General features: G+C 46.1%; 1 protein-coding gene across 4 annotated transcripts in view; it reads right to left on the bottom strand.

The window, feature by feature from the left end:
- Window positions 1-24,885, bottom strand: part of zdhhc14 (zDHHC palmitoyltransferase 14) — a 96,599-nt gene that overhangs the window by 42,653 nt on the left and 29,061 nt on the right. For 2 of the 4 annotated variants that reach the window (XM_088626588.1, XM_088626586.1), the window contains exon 2: window positions 4,324-4,484. In XM_088626588.1, coding sequence (XP_088482714.1) covers window positions 4,324-4,484 — 161 coding nt within the window. Of the gene's footprint in view, window positions 1-4,311; window positions 4,485-24,885 lie in introns of all 4 variants that reach the window. The other 2 variants (XM_088626587.1, XM_088626584.1) reach the window with 1 other exon arrangement.

Below are 24,885 nucleotides of genomic sequence, written 5' to 3' on the forward strand. Positions count from 1 at the left end.
GGTGGGGCTGCACACTGGTGGTGGTGGAGGGGAGTCCCCATTACCTGTAAAGGACTTTGAGTGGAGTGTCCAGAAAAGAGCTATACAAGTGTAAGGATTACTATAATTATAATTATTATTATTACAGCCAGCAAGACAAATATTATAGAACCTGTGACAGAACTGATATCGCAGCCCTGTTCTGGTCTGGAACAGAGAACATGTGAGAATTTCAACAAGATCACTAGCACTATCCACAGTAATTCAGCAGATGAAAAGCCAGTTCAACCAAAGTGCACTGTGTGATGTTGGTGCCTGATCGTCACGCATTCACCCTCAAGGCGAGTCATTTCTGCAGTGGCATCAGTGGTACTTATCACTCGCCAGTTACTGAAACTTGCAGAGGGCCCCGAACAGCTGGACTCCAGATCCTGAACGGTTACAAACATGATTTCTGACCACTTTTTCAAAACAAGTGGGGTGTTTTTCACACTGGGACGCATGTACAGTAAACACCACAATCTTAAACAATAACAACTTAACAGTTATTAGGGAAACGACTTGCTTGGTAGCAACTGCGCTCACATTTTATTGAGCAGCCATGACAAACAGACTTCCGCTCTTTAATTATCTACGGCATCAAGAGAGGTGGTCATCGGGGGGGCCTACTGTGATAGTCACAGACGAAGCAGCGGGACCCCCCCTGGAAACGGCTGCATGCACCTCAGCTGTACAAGCTGTGCACTAGGCGGCTGTGCTGTGAGATGGTCTCACCATGGTCTCACTGGTCTCTGCTACCTGCACACCAGCCCACAAATGTTCAACGGGGCTGCAGGCCGGCAACTAGCGCATCTCCCCTGCTTATTCCCTGAGAGAGCCGCCTGAGGTTGAGCCCTGCACTGCTGGACTGCGGTCATGTTGGGAGGAGCCCCGCAGGAAGGGCGCAGAGAGGTTTCCCAGCAGCTGATCAATACAGAACTGTGAACAGCGGCAAATAAAACTGGAACGCTTTGCAACAGAGCAGTTAACAATTTTTAATCACAGGCGACGATTCATTCCGTACCTATTACAGAACAGCTGCACATCCTACAGGCTGCGTTAAATACTACCATTGGTATTCACATTGCTCAGGTTTTTTTTATCATAAGACCTAGAATAATGCAGTAACTCTGACTCACTGGAGACGAGGGCAAAAATACCACAGTGCTGGAAGAAAAGAAAAGGTCTTCACATACCAGGGTATGAGTAATCTTAACATTTAAAACTTTGAAGGCAGAGAAGGTAAGTGTTCAAGCATAAAGCACAGCTGGAGGAGTAAGTAAACATCCTAAACCTAATTTAGGTCTTGCACTGCCTTAGGGAGGAGCTGTGAATTCTTCACAATGGGCAACAACTCTTCCTGGTAGGATCTGCAATTGCACCAGCACAAATATGACCTGCACTGGTGTGATGTGTAATTATACTGGCACGACGCACAGATAGGTCACATATCGCATCACCCAGCACCTCTCTCTGGGCAGTGGTTGTGCAGATGGCCCTCTGGATGCTTGAAAGCCAGTGATATCATGCAAACAACAGGACACACAGGTTGGGAGACAGACTAGAATATCAATGTAGCTCAAAGGGTATGAATCAAGCGTTGAGACCAACAGACCTGAGAACTCATCAGGAAGCGTGCTGCCTAGGTCATCGTATGATCAGCTAGGGAGACTGGCATATCTAAAAACATATCTGAGAGGAAATTATTTTCTGTCCTGTTATACACCCCCGCAGGAACTGGCTGACCTTGACATTATTCAGTTATGGATGCCGTAATGAATTGCCTTCGACAAATGAAATGGAAAGAGACGAATGTTCAGGCCCGGGCACTTGCAATACTAGGAAAGTGTACGTCTGGTCTGGGAGAGTCACTGGTCCCCTGCTGAGACGCCCTGTTCTCAGACCTGATGTGTAAATAATCCCACAAGTGCACAGGGCCTCTGTTGAGACCCGGGAGCAGCTTCATCACTGCAGCCAGGTACTAATCCCCTCAAAACCTCTTGAAAGTCACACCAGAAAGCAGGCACAATCCAGTCCATCCCAAACTCAGTAGGAGGCTAAGAAAGGCACAGTGCAGGAGTAACAGGCCATCCACCTCCACAGACCTCTTCAGAAGTCGCTGACAGGCCTGGGCTGGGAGTCGAACTTTGATTTCAGGGGCTCCTCCTGCCTTGTTACCACCCGTGGGCCTCTTCAAGGCAAGCTGCCCCAGGCACAGAGCAGGCCTTCTTCCTACGCAATAGCGCACAAAGGTATTTCCTGTGGTTTAGATGTGTATTGTCGCACAAATCCAGTGAATTAAGGGTGTATGATTACAGATGGTAGCGTAGTTAAATGGCTGGGGAGACAATCTCACCTCCAGACCACAAGAGGGCACTATATTTTTGGCCCTGACTGTGATTGTGCCTTTGCCACTGTCCACTGTGGTGGACAGTACAACAGGAAAGTTCAGAGCTTTTCTTTAATTTGAAGAAACCGATTTGCCTGTTATGTGGGTCTACAATTATAGCAAAATTCATCAGCGGGCCAGACATGGCAAGGCACCATAGACCGATAGATGTATGGCGCACGTTGAAGACCTTATCCAAACAATTTCCTCTTTCTTTCAGCCAGTCATAAATCATACTCTAGAATGAACAATTCCCTAGTTACACCCTGTGGTACACAATGTGGAAAAGCAATCCGTATCGCCATCCAATCACAGCGCTAAAATCTAAGAAACCTTTTTGTGCCCCCCCCCGGCATTTTAACACTAGACTACTGCAAGATAAGACGCCTTGGATGCTGTTTCAAGACATGTTGGAGGAACTTCTTGATTTTAAGATCAAAATTCTTATCTTCATGGCAGCTGACCCAGACACTTACTACTTTTCAGACTCTGCAGTAAGGAAGGTTTTGCAGACAATCCTGCTGTTTGACTTGCAAAGGTTGATTCAATGACAGATTCCGTACAGTCAAACTTCACATTGTGCACGTTTTAATCTACAGTATATGATGCAGTCTGGATATTCCGTACGATCAAGGGAAACGCACTGATCAGCAATCACTTTATTTACCTAGTCTCCTTCCTAGAGGCAGCTGTCCGAGAAGAAGGAGCTTGTTCCGCACCCGAGAGCTCCCAACACTCATTGCTTCCCTACTGAATTTCATCTGCCATTTTGGTCACTAGTCCGCATGATACTTAAGGCCCCTGAAGAAGGATCTTTTCGGAGAGAGGTTACTGCACCATTGTATTCATGATGGTGCCAACTACTGTTCATCTGCAGTCCGACCAGACAGCCAAGTCTGAATCACAGTCTAGCAGGAACACAGAATGTGAACAGGGAATATCCCTATTTAGAACAATGGACAGACAAGAAGAGACCTGTTTCTAGACCTTAAGATCTGCACAGTCCCAAAATGTGTGAAAAATGTGCCTGGACACAATGCATATAAGGGACTAGGAAACCTTCATAAGATACCTTCTACAAGAGGTCAGATCACTCCGTGTATGAAAGTGGATAGGGTTTTTGGTGGTGGAATTTCTATTATCCTAATAATGTCTAAAGAAATGGCCTCATTTGCAGCTATCAGAGATATAAAGAGATATAAGAGCATACGGTCACTTACCACTAGATTCTTCAATAGCTCCTATCCACAAGCAGTGAGACTGGCGAACACATTTAGCCATCCCCCTCGGACCACACCTACACCATCACCATCTACCTCATTGTAATTTATTTATTGTACGTCTCCAGTCATTGTTTACACGTCTGTATTGTTTACATTCAAACTGTCTGCATGTTTACTTGCACATTGTCTATTGTTTGTTTGTACATTGTCTTGATGCACTGTTTGCACTTTTTTTTGTATTTTACACTTGTTTTACAAACGAGAGACTTTCTGTAAGTAAGAATTCCATTGTACCAGTACTGGTTACATATGGCAATAAAGTTCAAGTTCAAGTTCGACTGCAATGTCTCCTCACAGATTTTCAGACAACAGCACAGCAGTGTGGTGTAGTGGGCAGGGCAGGATACTCATAACTAGAAGGCTGTGGGTTTAAATCTCAGGTGAGGCTGACTGACCCTCAAGTTCCTTCACTCAGGGTGCGTCAGGAAAAAGACAGCTCAGCTGCATGAATGAGCACACACTTTCTGGAACAGCTTGTGTAGGGTACACACAGTACCGAGATCCACACTTTCCCTTTTCAGACAGATGGCACAGAAATAACACACAGCACAGAAACTGACATTTTGCAGTCGCAGACAAGGATTCGGAGACGTGAACGTGCTGACATGTGGACAGACAGACCTTCAGTGTTACCTATTTGTCTTTCCAGGTCTGCGGCTTCATCAGGGGTGGCCCGGGGCAGCACGCCGGGGTCACTGAAGCTGGTTCTCAGCAGCGTGCCCATCACGAAAAAGAACAGGACCCCGCCGATCACAGGGACAGCTGGGGTGATGTTCGTCGCCAGGAACGGACAACTGGAAAAACAAGAAGAAGGGGGTCATTGTAGCTTTCCATCTGCACGACAGCTGAAATGTAAGGTTTAGGTCGCCAGAAAAACAGCAGAAGAATGGCGAGTGCCCATGAATTTGCAAATTCAGACCAAACGCACACCATATCCAGAGCCTCGCTGCCTCGCAGTGACTATTCTAAACCACAGTATCTTAGATGTTTAATTCGTAAATTCAATCCTATCAAGCCTCCACTCACTCAGTTTTCACTGTGTACTTACAAAAACTAATGAGCACCCCACCGTGAAGCTCTCAATAGAATCACTAACACATGAAAACAAGGTAATTTATAGTTGGGATGAGACCCCAGTGAGAAACCCTAATGCCGACTCTCACGCAGAGAAGTATTAGGCCTAATTGCCATGTTACACACAATGACATTACTCATCTGCATGCAAGCGGAGCTGTGGTGTTTCAGGGAGTGCCTGAAATGAGGTGTATCGTGACGAGCAATAGTGCTTTCACTGCATAAAGCCAAGCCGCCTGCTTTTATCCCTGACCTTCGCATCATTACACAACTTCTTCCTCAGACGCTCACTCTTGTGGACACGGCTTCCCCCAGCCTGCCTCGGCCTCCCTTCTCCCCCTATCTGACATAATTAGAGATAATTTCCTTAATCCGTTTATTTTCTGATCTCGCAGGTGCCGATTAGTGTAATCACATTACTTTTGATACACTAAACCCTCCCAAGTCAAATTCAATTAAGCTATAAAGGGCAACACGAGTTACTGAGCAAGAGCGTTCCTGGAAAGTGAAAACGAGCATCCAGCTCTCTATCTGGCTCATCCTCAAGAGCAGGACAAGCCCTCTTTCATCCTGCAGGATGAAGAACACATCTCAGATGCCACCGTAAGCGCTTTCAAATCCAGTCTCCCCCTTTTGGAATTCACCCCTTCCTGTTTCAAACAGCCATGAACCCAAAATTTAAACAGAACACTCTCTATTAGTCCCACATGCAAATACCATATTGCACAAAAAATGTTTTAGAAATCCTTTACAGCCTTAAAACAGCCTTATTTGGAACTCCAAAAGTGTGGCCTTGGCAGTGTCACTACCTTTGGTATAAATTCCAGATTGTACCTGTTAAAACAGGTTTACCCTACCCAGTAAGTTAAAAACAGTAGACAAAAATAATCTGTATGAGATACATGTATCCTCCTTCTAGTCTACAGGGTCTGGTGCCATTGGATTTTCCAGGTTCAATAACTTGCAGGATCTTTTCAAAGATGACGTACATTGCCTAGTATGAAATAAAAAAAAAAGCTTCACGAAAAAGGTCGCAGGTTCACTGTGAACACGCATGTTCTCACAGGAAGATTAATAATGGCACAGAAAACCGATACGCTCAGCAGGAGTCTATGCAGGTGCTAAGAAAATAATTATGCGTAGAGTTCTGGGAAAAGAAGACAAACTTCTGAGCCAGCAAACACCTGTGGCCGTTTCTTCTTACGTCAAGTCTCAGTTAACACTGGATTTTCCACAACTTACTGCAGCTGGAGGAATGGTCTATTGAACCACTGTGAGTAAGCACTCTAAAATATTACATAACGTATACTGAGAGGACTGGATGGATATTGTGGGGGCTGTGGGAGGGTCTGTGGCTGGAAGGTTTCCGGTTCGTATCCCGCAGCCGGCAGAGTAATCCTAGACCGTTGGGCCCCTGAGCAAGGCCCTTAACCCATGCTGCTCCAGGGGTGCCGTATAAATGGCTGACCCTGCTCTCCGACCCCAGGCTTCTCTCTCCCTGTCTGTGTGTCTCATGGAGAGCAAGCTGGGGTCTGCGAAAAGACAAGTTCCTAATGCAAGGAATTGCATAGGGCTAATAAAGTGATCTTATCTAAATCTTATTGTACACCAGTTTGAAAAAAGCACAGATCTGATGAGAAAGGAGGGGAAAAAAAGGGCAGAAAGTGCACATTCCATTATGCCACCGTGGTGTCTCAGGGTTTAGGCCAAAAGCTACATACTTTGAACAGAAAGAAATGACAGCAGCCACTAATGGCACACTTAAGTAGCAATAACTGTATCGATCTGTGCTTTATGATGTAATGCAATGCAACATGAATTTATTTCCTGGAGCCTGGCGCTTCTGGTGCAGGACTGGCCCTCTTGACAGTTCCGGGGAGGCGGGACAGCAACCCTTCTCTGGCCAATTGCTCACTTTTATTAGAGAGCGCCACTGGACTGCAACAGCGGAACAGGCACCCTTTCACAGCAAACCTGACAACCTTGCGCGATATTCCCCAAACAACAAGGCTTCGGTTACGTTTTTCATTTTATTTTCAGAAAAACGAAAGGCTTTGCTTGCCCCCGAAAGGGCTCAACCTTGCCGACAGGGCGTGAATGACTTTATCCTGACAGCTGCTGCAAGAATCTGGCATTTGCAAATTGCACACAAGGGCCCAAGGAACCCTACAACAGTCCACACAGTCTCAGACCAGCTTTCATCCTTGCATGAGTGATGTTTACCTCCAGCAGGCGATCTTCTGTAGCCTGTGATTCAGCACGGCTGTAACCGGCTGTGCTGTCCTATGAAGGCGGAGATGCAGGTTTGCCACTGAGGAGTCTGGATTCTGATGCTCTGTTACTCTTGTGGCTCCTGCAGTAAGCTCTGCAGTCCCCAAACAGTGGTTTCTGTCCACTCGGTAGCGATGCGCGGGTTGACTCACACCCGTGGGCGGGCTCGGGTTCAAAAAAAAAAAGATTTGAGATCGGGTCGGGCGGGTGCGTTTTCGTTCCGCACAACCGCGGGCGGGTGTGGGTCAAAAAAAAAAAAAAAAAGCCGACCCGCGCATCACTACCCCTCAGAGAGAATAGCAGTTCAAGTAGGGAGCTGCGTCACCATATAGGCCGCAAGGGAACAAGTACAGGTTTATTCCACACCCGAAGAAGGCTCCACAGCTGAAACGTTGTGTTTCCTCTCTTTTCAGCAGGGAATAAACCCTTACTTGCTCCTGTGCACTCAGATACAGTGGTGCGTTGTAGCACCAGCGCCCAGTCTGACCCCTTCCGCAAGCCCAGGTCTGGCAGGTGGCCTCCCCATTCATAATATAACATCCCTTTATTAGCCCTATACAACTTCTTGCATTAGGAATTCATCTTTTCGCATACCCCAGCTTGCTCTCCATGAGACACACAGACAGGGAGAGAAGCTGGGGGTCAGAGCACAGGGTCAGCCATTGTACAGCACCCCTGGAGCAGTTGGGGTTAAGGGCCTTGCTCAGGGGCCCAACGGAGTAGGATTCCTCTGCCGGCTGCGAGATTTGAACCAGCAACCTTCCAGCCACAGGCGCAGATCCTCAGCCACAGAGCCCCCGCTCCGCCCTCAGGCGCTGTGGTCGCGGTGCTGCTGTGCAGTCAAGCTCCACTGGGATGCAGTTGGTATTTTCAGGTAATTCTGAGCTACTGTTCAAACAGATCAGGCTCCTCTTGGCGCTCTGAAAATCCCTTCTGACATGACTGCAAGTTTTTGCTTCTCCTCTCTTGCCTCCGGCCGCACTTAAGAGCTCCCTCCTCATCCGCCTCTCCTTTCCTCCTGAACTCCTCCTCCTCCTGAGGCGAGTCCCAGACTCCCTCACCTCGGCTCCAGCAGCTGGGCTCACAAGCCACGCCAAGACCCGCAGGAGTGGACGTTCTGGCGTGCCGTCATCCCTGTTTCTTAAAGGAGCTCAAGTAGGCTGCAAACGAACAGCTTAAAGTTTATTCCATGCTGAAAGGAAAAGAAAAGAGACCCGACGTTTCGGCTGTCGAGCCTTCTTCACCTGAAGACACACCTGAAGAAGGCTCCACAGCCAAAACGTTGGATCTCTTTTCTTTTCCTTTCAGCATGGAATAAATCTTTACGTGTTCCTTTCCATCCCTGTTTATTTTTTTAACAAAATCCAGCGCCTCAAGACTTAACGGTTCCCTTACATAGCAGATCTTGGATGACTATCCACTTTTTTACACACCGCTGCCTGCTACTCAGGTATTTATGAGGTCTATTTTTGGAAAAACAATCATTCTTGACCAGACCACAGAGAAACACCCCACTAAATCACAACCTCTGTGACACTGGATCCTTTATAAACCTTTCCACACCACACACAGCCTAATGAGAACCAAATTCCTCTTCCTCAAGTCCTAGATGCAGGAACAATTCTGGTTCTGGCCACCCGAATGCTGAACATTCACATCACATCAACCAACAGAGACTTTAGGTCTCTGACATCATCTTGTGCTTTATTAATAACTGCACAGGCATTGACGCGCGGACAGACGCTGCAGTAGCAAGCACAGCACATCATTCTGAACACACTAAACCTGGACTGAATATTAAGGACACCAGAAAGTCAGGGTAAACCTCGTACCCCCTAAAAACCAATGAGTGGAAAACGACAGATCGCTGGCCCCCTCACCGCTGACCGCACACTTCTTCACCCAGAAACCACGAGCCACAGGAGGCTGCTCACATCATCACACAGAGATACGCTCGCTCCTTTTCCAGAAGATAAATAACTGAAAATTAATGACAACAGCTATACATTGTTAATAGGAGCACAGCTACCGATACCACAAAAAAACACCAACATGTGGAATTCAGGATTAATTCAAGAAACAGCCGCATGATCCATTAACTACAAGCCAAGCGGCCACAGTGCCGAACGGCATTCTTCTGGTTGTCACCTTTCTCGTGTCCTTCCGTACACTGCAGAAAGTGATCTTATTCCTCCAACCATCCCCAGTAGCTTGACCGAGATCACGATAACACGTTTTCCGCGTTCTGCATGTTAACGTGACAAACGCAGGCAAGCCACACAACTGTGTTAACTGCACTGTACCGAGTTCCGAGGGGAATGGGTTTCTCCAGCTCTCTTCACGGGCAGTGGGGGCCCTGTGTGCAGGAAGGATCTTTGCTGCAGTGATCAGGGGAACGTGCACAGCTCCCTTCCTTCTATTTTAACATCCGCAGTTTGCACTTTCCGGTGCCGCGTCTTTAGTTGCTTGCCAGGCTGCCTGGGATATTTACGGCACCCAGCATTTCCCACAATCCCGACTCCCACCTTCCCTCGTCCATCCCCCGAAGGGACTCTCCTGGAGACAGGCGGTCTCACTGATCCCACAGAGTCGATGTCGCCGAAGACTATTTACAGATTTGCAGCCGGTCCTGTGACTGCTCTGATGACGGCAAGACTTCGGGATTGAAAAACACGCCTGAAAACCTCCTGAAATGAACAGAAGTTGTGTTCAAGCCCACCTCAAGGCCCGGACGTGTGCTGTCACACGCTAAGGCACAGGAGGCCAGGGCGGTGCCACACTGTCTTTCCAGATTCATCGCCAAGAGCCTTCAAGCTCTCGAGAACAACAACAACAACAACATGCACCACGCAGAGCCTAGACAGGAAACTCTGAAGTGGGGAAAAAAAAACTAATTGTGTAAATTAAGGTCAGGTCACAAGAAACGGAAAAGACGACAATAAGTCATAATCTTTCACCTGTCCATTTTCTAACAGCTTCATCCAATTTAGGGCCGCAGGGGTGCTGAAGCAATGGCGAGCCATCCCAGCAAGCAACGCGCGCAAGGCTCACAGACACCAGGAGCGATATTCCCTGAAGCCCATAAACTACCAGTCTGTCTTCAGTCTGTGGGAGGAAACCCACACGGGGAGAACATACAAACTCCACACAGACAGCACTCCTGGCGCAGAATTAAACCCAACCCTACCCACTGCAGCTCCCCAAGTCATAGCTATATACTGGTATAAGAAAGTGTTAAAGATGATGTCATTATTGACTGCATTAAGAATCATGCTTAAGATATTACAGAGTAACATCTGGAAAATGCCAATTGACACAGTAATGTAATCTATTTGAAAAGCTCAAAATATGCATGTCAAATTATGCAGGGGGCTAAAGCAGAAAGATCAAGGCCAATATTTATTAGTGTTGTTAATAATACTGCTTACGTAAAGAGACATTTGAAGAAAAGTCAAGACTATTGTTCACACGTACTTTAGGTAAAAAAGATAAAATCACTGCAGATTCAATTAATTTGTTTTGATTACGGCAATATTGGGAAATAGTCAGAACTATGATGGGAACAATTTATGCAAATGGAAACAAGACTGCTTGAAACCCTTAGCAGCTTCACAACCATTATAAATGGCCACTTCATTTGATATTCAAAATATCCGCAAAATTAGGACTGTTGTGTTTAATTAAATCTCAGAACTTAAGCCTTTTTCCTTCAAAGCCTATGCACGGAGATAATTTTAATCAAAATTGCTAATTTTCATTTTATTTTGCTTAAAGCTAGTTTTTGCATAAAAGAAAGAAACACGGTAAAATCCTCACTTCAGAACGATGACCTTGAAATTTCAGGCCCCGAAGCAAACTCCACACACACACACACAAACAAACACACACACACACACACAAACCTGTCAGTAAGGAACCGATCTACAGAAGTGTAGGCAGAAATAATCAAAGACTGCTAGCTACACTGCAGCTTAAAAGAAAACTCTGTAAATGATAAAAGACAGCCTGGAATCACACAGGCTTAAATCTGCTGCTACTGAATTGTTTTCGAAAACAGATTAAACGAGACACTGCTTAGTGTATGTTTTTGGCTAAATACTGAGCATGTGCAGATAACTTCCTTCGGGTTTAGGTCTCACAAGGTCAACTGTAGCTGAACCCAGTGGTACAGACCCACAGCCCTTAACCCAGAGTTCAATTAGCTAGACCACCAATTGCTCTAATTCAATATTCCTTTAAGGGACTGTGGCACTGAGCTTCTCAAGCCAGGGTGGCCAACAGCTACAGTACTGAGAGGCAAGGAAAAGTCTGTCACGGGGACAAGGCCTGATTGTTGCTGGATTTGCATTTCAGTGCGGAAACACACTGCACCCTGTTGAAGAGCACTCGCAGGCTGTGAGCGAGGAGAAGGGTCTTTTTTTCAGCTGGTCATGTGTGGTTCTTGATCAGAGCGCAGCATTCATAATTGATCAGTCTCCACTCCAAGTCCGAAAAACCCGTGGGGGTTACTGGCGATCGCCTCTGGCTTTTGTATCGTTGAGAAGCTCGGGCGCGCAGAGCGCAGCAGAAGGCAGAGTCACAGGGGAGTGGGAGTGGAGCGCTCTTTCTGACGTTCTGCTCCACTGCCGCCCAGGGGTCAAGGTTCAGGCCCACTGAAACAGATGAGAGGTCTGGCTGCCAGACATGCCTGTGACCAACCTGGCCGTGACAGGAGATTGAGCGCAACGCAGACACACACCAGCACAAAAGATTTCTAAACAAAAGAAGACTCCGACAGGCCACCCACACGGAGCAAAAAAAAAAAAAAAACAACACTTGCAGCAAACAGCTGAAATGCACACCGCCGTAACAAACTGCAGAACAGGAAAAACGCAAGCGAGCCAAAATATTTCAAGTAAAAATCACCGTTACGCTCAGAAGAAAGGAAGGCTGCTCACAAGCTCTTGCCCAGAGGTGCCTTCGTAGGTTCTTCCAATGCAGGGACATTCGTCTCCGGTCTACAAGGGCAGCTACTCTGATTAGACGGATTTCTCTAAATGCCCAGCGCCTCAAGAACAAGAAAAGGCTCCAGCTTCTCCATTTAAGAAAATATTTCAAATAGGTGATTAATGGCTCAGGGAGAAGGCAAACCAGAAACTCTCCGGCCCTCCGGGACTGAAGATGTGCAGCCCCGGTCTAAGACGTGCTCCTCGCCTCCACTCAAGGACTGTTCAATTACGCCGATCATTTAAAACGCCGCGGAAAGCTGCTCGTGCAGCGCTCTCCACCGAAAGAGCCCGCTGTGGGTCCCGCCGGCACGCGGCTCGGTGCGGGACAAAGCCATCATTGTCCTGCGGACGGTCGGCTCACGTCCTGGCTCCCCGCGCAGAAGGAAGTGTCAACTTCCCATTGTAAGGCTCCCCTCCGGCTTGCAAGCAGCATGTCCAAAAGACCCGCCACGCCTGACCTCTGACCTAAGAAGGGTTCACCAATGAGGAAAACCCTGGTCAGGGCACGGTCCAGACACCAGCGCAGAACGGGTGCTGACTTACACGTGTGTGGCCGTTAAAACTCCACTTCGGTCCATATCTGGAAAGGCTGTCGAGCTGAGGTTTTGCGACAAGCTGACCAGAGTTTGAAAAAGGAAGGTGGCAGTCCGAGGCTGGTTATTCTTGGCTTTGGAAAGAGATTTTTCAAATTCAGTCGTCAGTGGTTCTCACAGGAAACAAAATAAGTATTTGGTGGGCCAAAGTGTGCAAGGACACAAATCACTGGTGCCAGTGAGTTATACTGCAAACATAGCAGGTCAGTTCTCACGAACATTGATAGTGCTGGGAGTTCCCATTGCTTCTGCCACAGCTGCGTCTGGATAAGTGACACGGTTTGCCCCGTCAGATCAGGAAGGCGCAGGGATTGACAGTGGCGTATCAGGGCATGACATCTTGACTCAGAGCCTTAATCAAGAACAGGGACGCCAGCAAGCAAGGAAGGGCCACATACAGGCGTCACTTTCTGGCTGACGTGCATTGGTCTGGCAACATACCTGTGAAATTGCATAAGACCGTGACCTCCAGGGCCCTTCATCCTGCCACGCCGTACTCTTTGCAGAAAATGATTTGCCGCCACACTTTCAGAGTTGAACCCTGATCTTTCGCTATGGCTGAAGCTTAGCAGACACTGCAGACACCGTCAGGGAAATACGGAGGACGCTTTACAGAAGAGTACAGCTTAACAGCACAGGCCACCGGCCTGCTGTTGCACACAGCCATCACTGCGATCCTCACAGAGGGACGGCCGTACGGGTATTAGAAACAAAAAAGGACTGCAACATTCCCCACAAACACTGCCTGAGGGGGGGGGGAAACAAATCAGCGCTCCGAGACTGTGTGAAATGAAACTCGCGCTTCAGATCTGCAAACCCTGCCGTCTCTCGCCATGCGGAGGTGGAGAGGGACAGACTGAGCGCGGCGTTTGCGCTGGGGAGTCTTCGACGTCTTCAGTCAAGTGGTGCTGGGGAGACAAGAATCCATGCACACCAGGAGAGAATTACTTCTAGAAGGAGGCGGATCAACTTAAAAGACCTTCTCTTGGATGAAGAGGTTAAATGAGTCACCTTTGCCGATCTGGCTTGAAAATCAAAACACAAGTTAAACTGAACAAGAGTGTTTGCAGAAGGTGTCTTTATCATGGTGTGTCTCAGGTCCTGTAAAACACTCCCTGGGCAAACACACAAAACGAACATAAGGGTTTATTATTATTTAAAGAAAAATACACTGCAGATACCCTTTTGGCCAAACTGCTACTTGTACAGTATTAACTTGAGGGTTTTTATCCGGCCCGCGTGCTGAGTTTCTATTTTAGCCCTCATGGGTAGCAGACATGCCAAAGCCCTGCAGTTACTGCAAGAGTCCTTTCCTCCCAGTGTCTGCTGTAAACAGGAAGTTTACCTAGATGGCGAACCAGAGCGGTAATCACAATTACATTTTATTTCTCATCGTGTGAGCATTTTCCCATGAAAAATAACTTTTACTCTGCAAGCTGACAGGTCTTCAGTTATCATCAGTCAGTCTTCGGCGTTATCAGAACTACTAAAGTCGTCACAAACTTATTATAAAATGCAAACAGGGGCTAATGCAAAATCTTAATCTTCATCTATGAAAAATAATCAGATGTCGTTCAAGTGCTTTGAACTCTAAATTTTGAATAAACTACAAAAATGTTCTAACTAATTAACACTAACTGATTCAAAAACAGCTGAATCAGTTATAAACAGAAACAGTTTTGCAAAAGGAGGTCAAATGCCGTACAAGCAGCTAATTAGCCTGTTAATGGACAGACCTACATTTTTCTGTAGTTCAATAAAATCACAAATTACTGGCAAATCAATACAGGCCTGGTTTCATCTCCTTTAATCTGCCAGCTTTAACTTTCCCCTTTCATTCCGATCTGTCATGTATCAAAAGTTTAAGCCTTGCAATAACTTCACCTAGCTAGTCTAGAGAACTATGCCTATAACCTTGTATCTTTATTTTAACTCTGTAACTATTGAGGAGAGTAAAATAAATACATTTAAAAACCCTAAAAAGAAAACCTCTACTGCTCCACCCCCAAAGCATTTTCCTTGGCAAGAACTGAAATTGAAAGAGGAAGAGGAAGAGAATTAATCATTTTTAACAACTCTGCATTATTTGTATACCGAAACCACAGAGAGCAGGAACAACACATCTGTCACAAGGTTTCTAGGGAGTCTGGAAGTCAACACTGAGCAGTTTGCTGATGAAAAAAAAAAGAGGAAATTAAGAGGTCATACAGTTAGCTCCTTCTTAGACAAAAGAGACATCACACTTAAAGATTTCCACCTACTTTACTTCCCCATTTCATGTAGAATAACGTAGTCGAGACAAGAGGCAAGCCTGATTTCTCCCAAGGAGACAACACCTTCAAACATCAACCCTCATCAAGCCCACAGTATCAAACGAAACCATCAAAACTATTGCATAAAACACTCAGCTCATTTTCACAGACGCCATTACCAAACACAACCGCCAGTGGGTTCACTTCTGAGGCTGAGAACTGCCCAGTCCCTACTGTTTCTTTTCAAAATTTCTGCCCCCCCATCAAATGGATCAAACAATGAAAAAGAACAGGATTCCAGCACAGGAGACACACAGAGATATGACTGTAAAAGAACCATTAGCTACACAAAAAAACTGCTTTTCTCAAGGACTGCAAAAGCAGGAGCGACGGGCACTACCGGAAACTAGGACCGTATGTCCAAATTTCTAATTGCAAAAAAAAAAAAGACGGCACTACAAAACTACCGCAAAGCTAAAAACTCAATTTTAAGGGCTCATCACGAGTGCCTCGTGATGTTATATCGTAAAAGCCACAGTGGACAAAATTCGCCCGGCAACAGTCAATACGAAGCTGAGCGCTGAGAGGGTGGGCCAGCCTGAGCAGGCCAGAGCATCTGCAGCCTGCGCAGACAGTGGTGCCCCCTAGAGTCGGGAGAGTGTCTAGCGTGCGATAAGGTGTGTTGGGAAAAATCCCACATTGCACTCTCTCAACTCTGGTGGAGTCACAATCGTCATCCCTCCTCTCAAGGGCGCTCTGACCCTTTCGTATTTTAGTTGATTTTGTGCACCTGCCCCCTGTTTTGTCTCTCATTATTTAAGCCTGGTGCTCTCGCTATTCCTGGCTCAGGATTGGAAGATGGACGCCTGGAAGCCCGCCTTCCAGCGGGTCCAGGAGAGACCCGACAGCATAGGCTTCAGACCAGCATCCTGACCGCCTGAGTCCGGGGCTCGGCGCGCCTGGCCTCGTTATCCTGTTTTTAACTCCCTGTTCCTTTCCCGGATCCCGTTCTGGATTTTCGCGGAAGCCTGGACCGGCACCTCCGACAGGTGGTCCGTCAGGCTCAACAAACCCGAGTTTGTCCTTTCAAAAGAAGAAGCATCTAAAAGATGAAAACTGTATCTCTACAATGAAACAGGCCCAGACAACTGGAGCCATCGTTTAACATCGCTATCCAAAATGGACGCCAGAACAGAACCTGCACTGCAGTTCGGATGCAGATAAGGACCAAAGTATGCAAAGAAATAAAACACCCTGCAGTGAAGGAGCATTCAGATTTTTCAATGACAACCTCACATTCCTCAGCTGTAGCAAAACACCGTCATGCCACTTTGATTAGCAGACCATTCAACTGAATGGACGTGTTTGCATGCCAGCTCTTTCACAGCGATTGCAAAGTGAGTTGTTGGGCCCACTTCTCAGGAGCCTTGGTAAACTCGAGTACTCTCCTCCTGCTGAGGCGCACTGTGTGGACGCAGCTCTGGGGCCGAGACTGTCTGCCTGCCACGCTTGAATTTAATTAAAGAGACCAGATGTTATCGCTGTTGGCATGCTGGAGGGATTTAAAGCAGTGCCTAGTTTTTGGGGCTCTGTTTTTCGAAATGACTTTTTTGCCTGGTGCCTTCACAGGCTTTTTGAGAGCAGACAGGCAGGCGTCTGTGATCGCTTGGCTCGCCTCCCCTTCAGGTGGAGAAACAAACATGATCTACCCATTAATGCTCCATTCTTTGCTCTGCAGATGGCAAATTTATATTGGAATAAAAAACAAATTACCACTATTTACACAATATGTTTTCATCGTCTCCAAGTGATCATTCATGGCTGACCGCGAAACTTTTGAGTGACTGTCTTTTGCATAAGCATTTAATCATCTCGTTAACCAGAACAGATTGGACACAGGTGGTAAGACCATTTAAAACTGTTAAAAACTGTGGAAAATCAGCGAGGTACTTTTTAATCAGCGAGAACAAAACCATAACAGGGTGTGTAACAATTTTTAAACTAATTTCTATCAGTTAATTGTTGAAAATAAATTACCACTATTTACACAATATGTTTTCAGCGTCTTTAATTCGTCAGTCATGGCTTACACCATCACGTTAAAATAAATATAAATTGAGCACTCACCCAAACCTAACATGATTACAAAATAAAAAGTTACTTGTTTGTGGAAAAATTCAGAAGCAAGGCACAACAAGCATGTTCTGATAGTTACTTTTAAAACAAGATTCCAGACTCATTTTATATTAGTAGTTGAGTTTTATATCCTTGAAAAGATCAAGCATGTTTTAAGGAATAGACGTTTTCAGGTCTGGATTGAGGTGTTTAGAGGAAAAGTGACTAATTATGCGCAGAGCCAAACACTTTCTGAGTGGCCTTTTTATAGCACTTTAAGAAACCCAAGCTTGAACACGTGGTATATGCATTTCATGAGACTCAATGCATATGCTAAAAATCTATATTAAGAAAAGACAGGCATTGTGGTGAAGTGCTGCTTGCTTTTTTCTAAAAAAAACTACACGCGTTCCTCTCCTGGAGGGCTCCTACTATACCTCCGGAAAGTGGTGGTGAAAATTGCTGGCCTTCTGGGAAGCCCCTGAACATCCTCTCGCCCTCCGTTCGCTGCGCCCCAGTAACACAGAGTAACACGGAGGGACCCGTTCAGCGGTCTCAGGTGACTGGGCCGACTCGCCAGCAGAGCAACCGGGCCCTCTTGAGCGCCGAATCAAGGTTTGGTGGAGACCACCTTGATCGACACTGGGGGGGGGGTGGCGCGTTAGTTATGTGAAATGACCCAATCGATTGAGAAGTCGATGTGTGTCGAGCTGCTGCAGAGCTCTATTTGTAGTGACGACGGCCACATTGTGACCCCATTGTGTCGAGTCCCAGGATGTCATTTGCTGCTTATCCTGATGTGACATTCCAGTTCTGCGCACATGCTGCTGCTACATGAACAGCCTTATTGCGAGACGAGAAGGGGACTGCTATACTGTGGATGTCCTCCAATCCAGACTTGAGCCCAGACTGAACCTTTGCGAGTTGAGCCAGCACGATAGTCTGCATGCCAGAGACGAGTTGAGAAAAGGCTCATGCTTGTCCAGGTTCTACCGGAGAAATGGGGCAGAATCTCGCAAGACAGCATCTGCAACCTGGTGCAAAATGTGTGTCGCAGGTGTACAGCTTGTATCAATACCGGCAGTGGCCAAACACACTACTGCTCTGTCACGCTCACAGGAGAGCCCCTGTTGATGATAAAACATTCATCAGCACACTGAATTCACCTTCATGACTGCTCAATACAATGTGCCTACTACAAAAAGACTGCCTTTTTCCTGATAACACCGTGGTTTTGTTGCAGCTCTAAGCGATAAAGAACTTTTGATGCTCAGTATATTTAACCAGAATCCAACACAATGGAAGCATTGGAATGTAGTGGAATTCTACAACTTCTGATGTTATAGTGAAGAAGCAGCATTGTTGCTATTTTTCCCCAGAATGTGTTTTCATACCATCAAAAACAGAAGTCAAGAACAAAAACTCCATTCACATATACTGCCTTTAGAGATTTAGCATGCTCAAGTACTGAAAACAAAGACCGGAAGCATGACTTGCCATATACTAGATCAAAAACAGATTACCATGATTAGTTGTACAATTTTAATTTGTAAAATGCAAAAATTACATCCTAACTCATTTTGTCCAAAGCACAGTTGTTATATATAAACGAATAACTGAAAGGGAACTCCAGTTTTAGGGTTGTGATTTTACACAGAACAGAGCACTGGAAGTACAGTGTACACCTTACATGCATTTGTTACCCTTGAAACACATTCAGCAACCATGAGGCACAGGAACACCTTATATCAATCTGAAGACCAGCTACTAACGTACAGCACAGTTTCTTCATTTCAAGTACAACCTGGAGAGTAAAATACATAAAGAGCAAAATTATTGTTAAATTATTTTGCATAATCATCCATTTGAAGAAAAAAAAATGTCTACAATACATAAAAATTAAATGTAAACACTTAGATTGTTCTTGCAGCAGTACAACAGCCTAATATCATTCATTTTTCAGCATGGAATAAACCTATGACTTGTTCCTTTGCAGTCTACACATGCTGACACAGCTCCCCACCGGAACAATATCATTCATGTCCCAGACCTGTACATATTACCTCACACCAGACAGGTGACCCCAGAGACTCAATACACATAAGGCTACTCTGGGGCTTATAAGCATTTTGGAACACACCCTGAAACAGCAAGTGAAAAAGTTTTTCCAGTGGATGATAATAGAGTGATGTAGAACAGGGCACATGGGGCTCCTTTGCAGCCCAATGGCTTCCAGTGTTTCTGAACCCCTGCTGCGAAGTACCTTCTAAATGTACGAAAATTAAAATGGGACATTCACTAAGTCACTAGTTGTCATGGAGATGCAAGCTGTCCAACAGTGCACATGAGGGCTGAGAAGAAATGGTTGCTATAGAGACCAACACAAGAGCATACTGTGCACTGCCAAAAAAGCTGTACACGTTAGCAACCCATTCTGCGACAAAGGTCATTAAACAGTCTTTCAGTCACTATGCCAAGCAAGCCTGAGTTCACAAGCTTCTGAATCAAGCTCCACAACTTCCTTGATATTTCAAAGGCCATAATGAGCGAGCAGTCAGTCACGAATGAACTGGGATGCTGAATTGCGATAAAAAGTTTAGGGAATTTACTCTTTGACCAGTCTAATAGGTCCGTTGAGACAAAGTGCTGTCCTTCAGGGTAAAATTACTTTTGCAACAAGTGTAACTGTATTTCTGTCTTATCCTGTAATGTGTCACACATTGTGATTGAGGGGAAGGAGGATTATTTTGTCTCGTACATTTACAAGACAAATGCTCTTTCCCCGTCACGCAGTAAATCAGTACAAGTCAATCACCGACCCTTCAACCCTAAATGCCTTATGCAGGGAGTGCAAACCATCCGGTTCAAGTGAGACAGCAAACCAGCAGGACTCCCGAGTGACGACCCAAGGCACGACTCGGAGCCCAGAACGAACTCGAGGCTCAAGGTCGCTAACTGGAGCCGGGGTCACAGCCAAGCAGCGACGCGAGCAGGGTTCTCCAAGGTCTGCCACACAACGGGCAGAGGAGACGGTGCTGGGGCAAGGCTGGGCTTCGTCAGCCTGCTGCCACAGTGAGCCCCCTGACCGAAGGCCTGAAGGCCTGAGCTGCCCCCTGAGGCTACCAAGAATCCAGGGACACTGCTGAAGGACTAGCAGGCCTTTCTGTCAAAGACTGGTCAGTGTTGACATGCCACAACAATATCCCCAGCTCTCCACAGGTCTGGGCCGTATGGCAGTGAGGGTGGCAAAAAGAAAGATGCTGTTCATACAAGCCCGTGTCGGGTCCTCTTCAAGGTACGCAACAAAAAACGCTGTGGAGTTTCTGAAGCCACGTGGAAAAGGGTTTTGTGGTCTGAGGAAACCAGGATAGAAATTGTCCTGACTGTAAAGCGTTACGTTTGGTGAAAACCCTAATACAGCACATCACCCACAGGACACCACCCCTACGCAGCGCATGGTGGAGGCAGCATGCTGTCATGGGGGGTATGTCCCTGCATGGTGGGCTGGGGCACTGGACAGGACTGGAGGGCAACTGGACGGAGCAAAAAGACAAGAAAACCTGAGGTCCTCAGCGGAGAAGCTGAAACAGGACTGGAAGTCTACATTTCGACATGACAACGACCCCGAGTGCACAAGCAAAGCAGCAGTGGAGCTGCTAAAGGTAAACGCCTTTGAGCAGCCCAGAGCCCTGACCTCACTCCAGCTGGAAATCTGTGCAACGACTTGAAGGCCTGCAGTCCCCTCACAACTGACTGAGCTGGAGCCATCCTGCAGGGAGCAATGGGCGAACATGGCCAAGCCTGGGTGTGCTGCATTGGTACAGACCCATCCGAACATCATGAACATCGTGATCACCTCCATAATTAACCTTACTTTATAAAGTGCCTTTATAAGAGGCTTCTCAACGCACTATACAGAGAGAGAAAAAATACACAGCGGGAGGAGATACAGTTTCTTCATTCTAACTGTGTAACTAATACAGGAGGAAAGCAAAGGGGCAGAAACAGAATCAGTTAAGTAAGAGCCGTTGTACAAAAAAAAGTCTTGATTTGATTTACAGAGAAGGTGGCTCTCCGATACATAAAGACTTTTGGGGGTATAGCAGGAAAAGGCCCTATCACCTACAGAGTGCAGACAGGAGAGCAGAATTAGACTAATTAAGCTTGCCCGGTGGGGAGCAGGACAGACGTAACCCAGGCATGTGCTAAGGTGCCAAGCCACAGAGTGTCTCGTGGGTAAGCAGGAGAATTATGGCTGTAATTCGAGCACAAGTACTTCCGCCAAGTACTTACTCAGTGCTATGTTTACTTATCCAACCAATTTTGCCTTGGTTTCATTTGTTACCATTTTCCAGAATTTTTTTGCATGTTTTTCACTCAGAGGTTGTGTGTTATTAAAGGAAAAATAAATTCTGATTTAATGTGTCTCGATTTCAGGCTGTTAGGCTAGAAAACGTGTTACTTTTCAAGGGGTGTGTAGGCTTTCTACTGTCACTGTGCAGATCTAGAGATGGGGAAAAAATTACATCTTAATAATTTGCAATTATTTTACTTCATATGGCAATATAACAAAGATTCCAATCTTTTTTATAGCTTACCATCTGCTTTCCTAAAGTATCAATTCTAGTCAGACTCAATCGCTTTGAAAAAACAGCACAACTCTTCACATTTAAACGTGTATAGAAATGTTATTTCCTGATTAAATTTATTCTAGGTCATGGACTTCAATGACATGTTGCAGTTCATGGAATAAAACTGTGAGTAGGATAAATGCATTATTGTACAGTACAAACAAATCCTATCATACATAAACGTTTTCTGGCAAAGAGCCTGAATGCATTTACAAATGAAGATTACTTCTAAAGGCACGGTGGCAATGTAATGCAGAACTCAGCAGTACTGTTTTGCATATTTATATTTATGCATTTTCTTTATACTGGTGCATAGTCTTAAAGTAGTGGATGTACATACAGCATGCTATTTAAATTTTTTACACATTATTGAGCTAAGAAAGGTACTGTATTTTTACTATAGTTGTGCATTAGTTCTGTTGTGTTTAATGGATGTAATGTTTTATGTACGTATTAAGAGAGGGAGCCACACAGTTAAACAGGTTGATGGTTTTGAGACTGCCATACTGCTATTCATGAAAGGTGTTTTCATTCTTGAAGGGTTAGTTATACGGAAGTGAAGGCAGAACCGGGTCTGTCCAACTCTGGGTCTGCTTAAGAAATTGCATCGGTTGCCTATTTAGCCGGGTTCCCGGTGAGATTTTTGTTTGATCAAATCACCCACCTATCACTGTATAAAGAAGAAGAGACTAGAAGTGCGGATCGAACTGGGTCAATGAGGGCTGGATAAGAAATGGCCAGTTCATGCACCTGTGTGAACAGACACGGAGCCCCCTATTCATGCCAGGGAACCAGGGCAGCAACCACTGGAGGGTCAGCTTTCACAGGGCGGAGTACAGAAGGACTCCCTTAGTCCCGAGGCTGCTTCCAATAATTTAAAGACACTCTGGAACGGGCAGAACCAGGAAACAGTAGCGATCCAGAGAGAACTCCAATATTGGGATGAGTGCCGCCGAGTCGGTGTTGCCTCATGGCGACCCTATGGATAGTCCCCCTGTCATCCATAGAGTTTTCATGGCACGATACGGAAGTACAGTGGAGCGCCTGGCCTTCCTTCTGTGCGGATAGCACGAGTGTTGTTGCCGTTGTCACAGAAACGTGATCCTCCGCCACCAACACCACCCCACACTGCTACTGCCCAGTACGGGTTATTAGACAACCTTGCGCCCGACGTGGGACACGAGCCCACTACCCTGAGATTATGAGACTATATCCAATAATAACAGACAAATAGCTGCAACAAGCTGTGCCAGTTTGAAAAAACTAGATACATAAAAGTGATTTATAAAAAAGAGTCAGTAATGACAGAATAACTGATTTAATCAAACAACGCTACATCTAGGCAGCCATATCAAGTAAGATTTAATCCAAAAATGAACTGCAAATATGAACAGTTAGTAACTGAGCGAGGGCTGAGTAATAGGTTTTTCTCACTGGTGTGAGACGATGCATTCACCATGACTGCACATTTATTTCAGTAACAATTGAAACTGAACTTGCTCCCTGAAGAGCCTTATAGTGAGCAGGAATTACACGGTGTACAGCCTATGGCCAAAGCGTTTGCCCCGTTGGAGCACAGGCCACTTCCAGCATCGTTATTGAGACAGAACTAAAGGGCGTAGAGAACTATTGCGTCCAAGTTTCAAAATCACCTTCACCGCGGCATACAAGCCCTCAGCTTCTGGCGACACAGAACAACACTGAGCTGCTACAATAATCAAGCTGATCCAGTGCATTGCTCTAGGCCATCTGACACCACCGTTCTACTGCAGGTGGCGCTGAACCAGCCTCAGCACAGCTCGGCCATCCCAGACGAACGTGATGGCCGTTCGCACAGCGCTGAACGACCGGAGCGGCGACGGGTATCAGCTGAGCAACCCAAGGAGCCGCAACAAGAACGGATTTAATGTGACATGTCTCGCTGCAGCGCCGAGGTCACAGAACATGGCGGCCATGTGTACTCAAGACTGCTCTCGCCCAGGAAGGCAGTTCCAGCAGACGGCAGCTTGTGGAGGATTCTCCGACGCCGGTGATACGATGACAGGTCTACGTGTCGCTTAGTAATTTTCAAGAACTGAAATGAAGAGCTTGTTACGTTCTCCTTAAGTATGACACTTCAATACGAACTATAGCCTACCATTCACAGAGATATCCCACTGAACGGGTCACCCATTCCTACTGCTGTACACCTGTCTTACACAAATTTACACAAAGAATCATTACGGTGTCTGACGCTGAGATAAAAAAAAACATACTGAATGTTGTGGTATACGTACTATTAAAAGGTCACCGGGCTTCACACTTTTTATTTTACGGAATCCAAGACAGAACTACAATACTGGCTACGAGCCCTTTCCTGAGCCTGTTCTGCCACTCCAATCTGGATCTCACTTTGTGCTATTTTAATATACAGCACCTGCATTCTTGTCGCCTGCTTGTCTCATCCTCATTATATCACGCTCCTCGTGAGAAGTCGGGACCGTTTCCACCTCTTCTGTCTCATCCTGGGAGTTTACTACACATCCAATTAACTCGCCTTACAGATGAAAAAAACCTGCTGCTCAGTTCAAACGCGGTGCAGTAGAAATTGATCTGAGGAAATCCAAACAACGAAACTGCAAGACCGGTTTGCTTTTAAATGTTCTACAGTTACATATTATCTTAATATAGTTTTAGGACTGCCTATTACTTTTGGTTCTACCTACCCACTTTGGAATTGGCAAACAGCTCTGTTTTGAGCCCTATGGCTTCCTGTGAGGCTGCCCCTCATGTCACCACCCGGCTGTGACCAAGCTGACCTCTCTCCACTTCAAACGACACAGCGCCCCCTGCTGGCTGCCTGACACTTGTGGGCTAGCAGGGCTGTTGGTGAGGGATGTGTCTCTCCTCCAATCACGCCTCCAGTGTGGGACTGGGGCCCCTTTGACACCTGAAAAGACGGGTGGCTCCACGGCTCTGCATATTCATCTCGATTCGTCTCCTGTATCTCCCTGCGTGCGCTCAGTGAAACAGTGAAGTTAAAAAGGATAGTTGTGTCAAACACACAGTCGGTTGGTGAGATGAAAGAATGAGTTGTTTTTTTAAAAAAAGATTCTTAATAGTTTGGTATCTAGTGGTCCCTCTAGCTAACAAAGACTGACAGCACTGAATTTCCCTGCTTGTCAACAGCTTGACCACACCTGATGTGATGCTTCATTACAAAATAGACTGTTTTACAAAGGGCTGCACTCTCGCGTTGCTGCAGATATAGTTCTCGAAACATCTGCACAAC

This window comes from Lepisosteus platostomus, chromosome 3, assembly GCF_059453375.1.
Source record: "Lepisosteus platostomus isolate fLepPlt1 chromosome 3, fLepPlt1.hap1, whole genome shotgun sequence".
Lineage (NCBI taxonomy): Eukaryota > Metazoa > Chordata > Actinopteri > Semionotiformes > Lepisosteidae > Lepisosteus > Lepisosteus platostomus.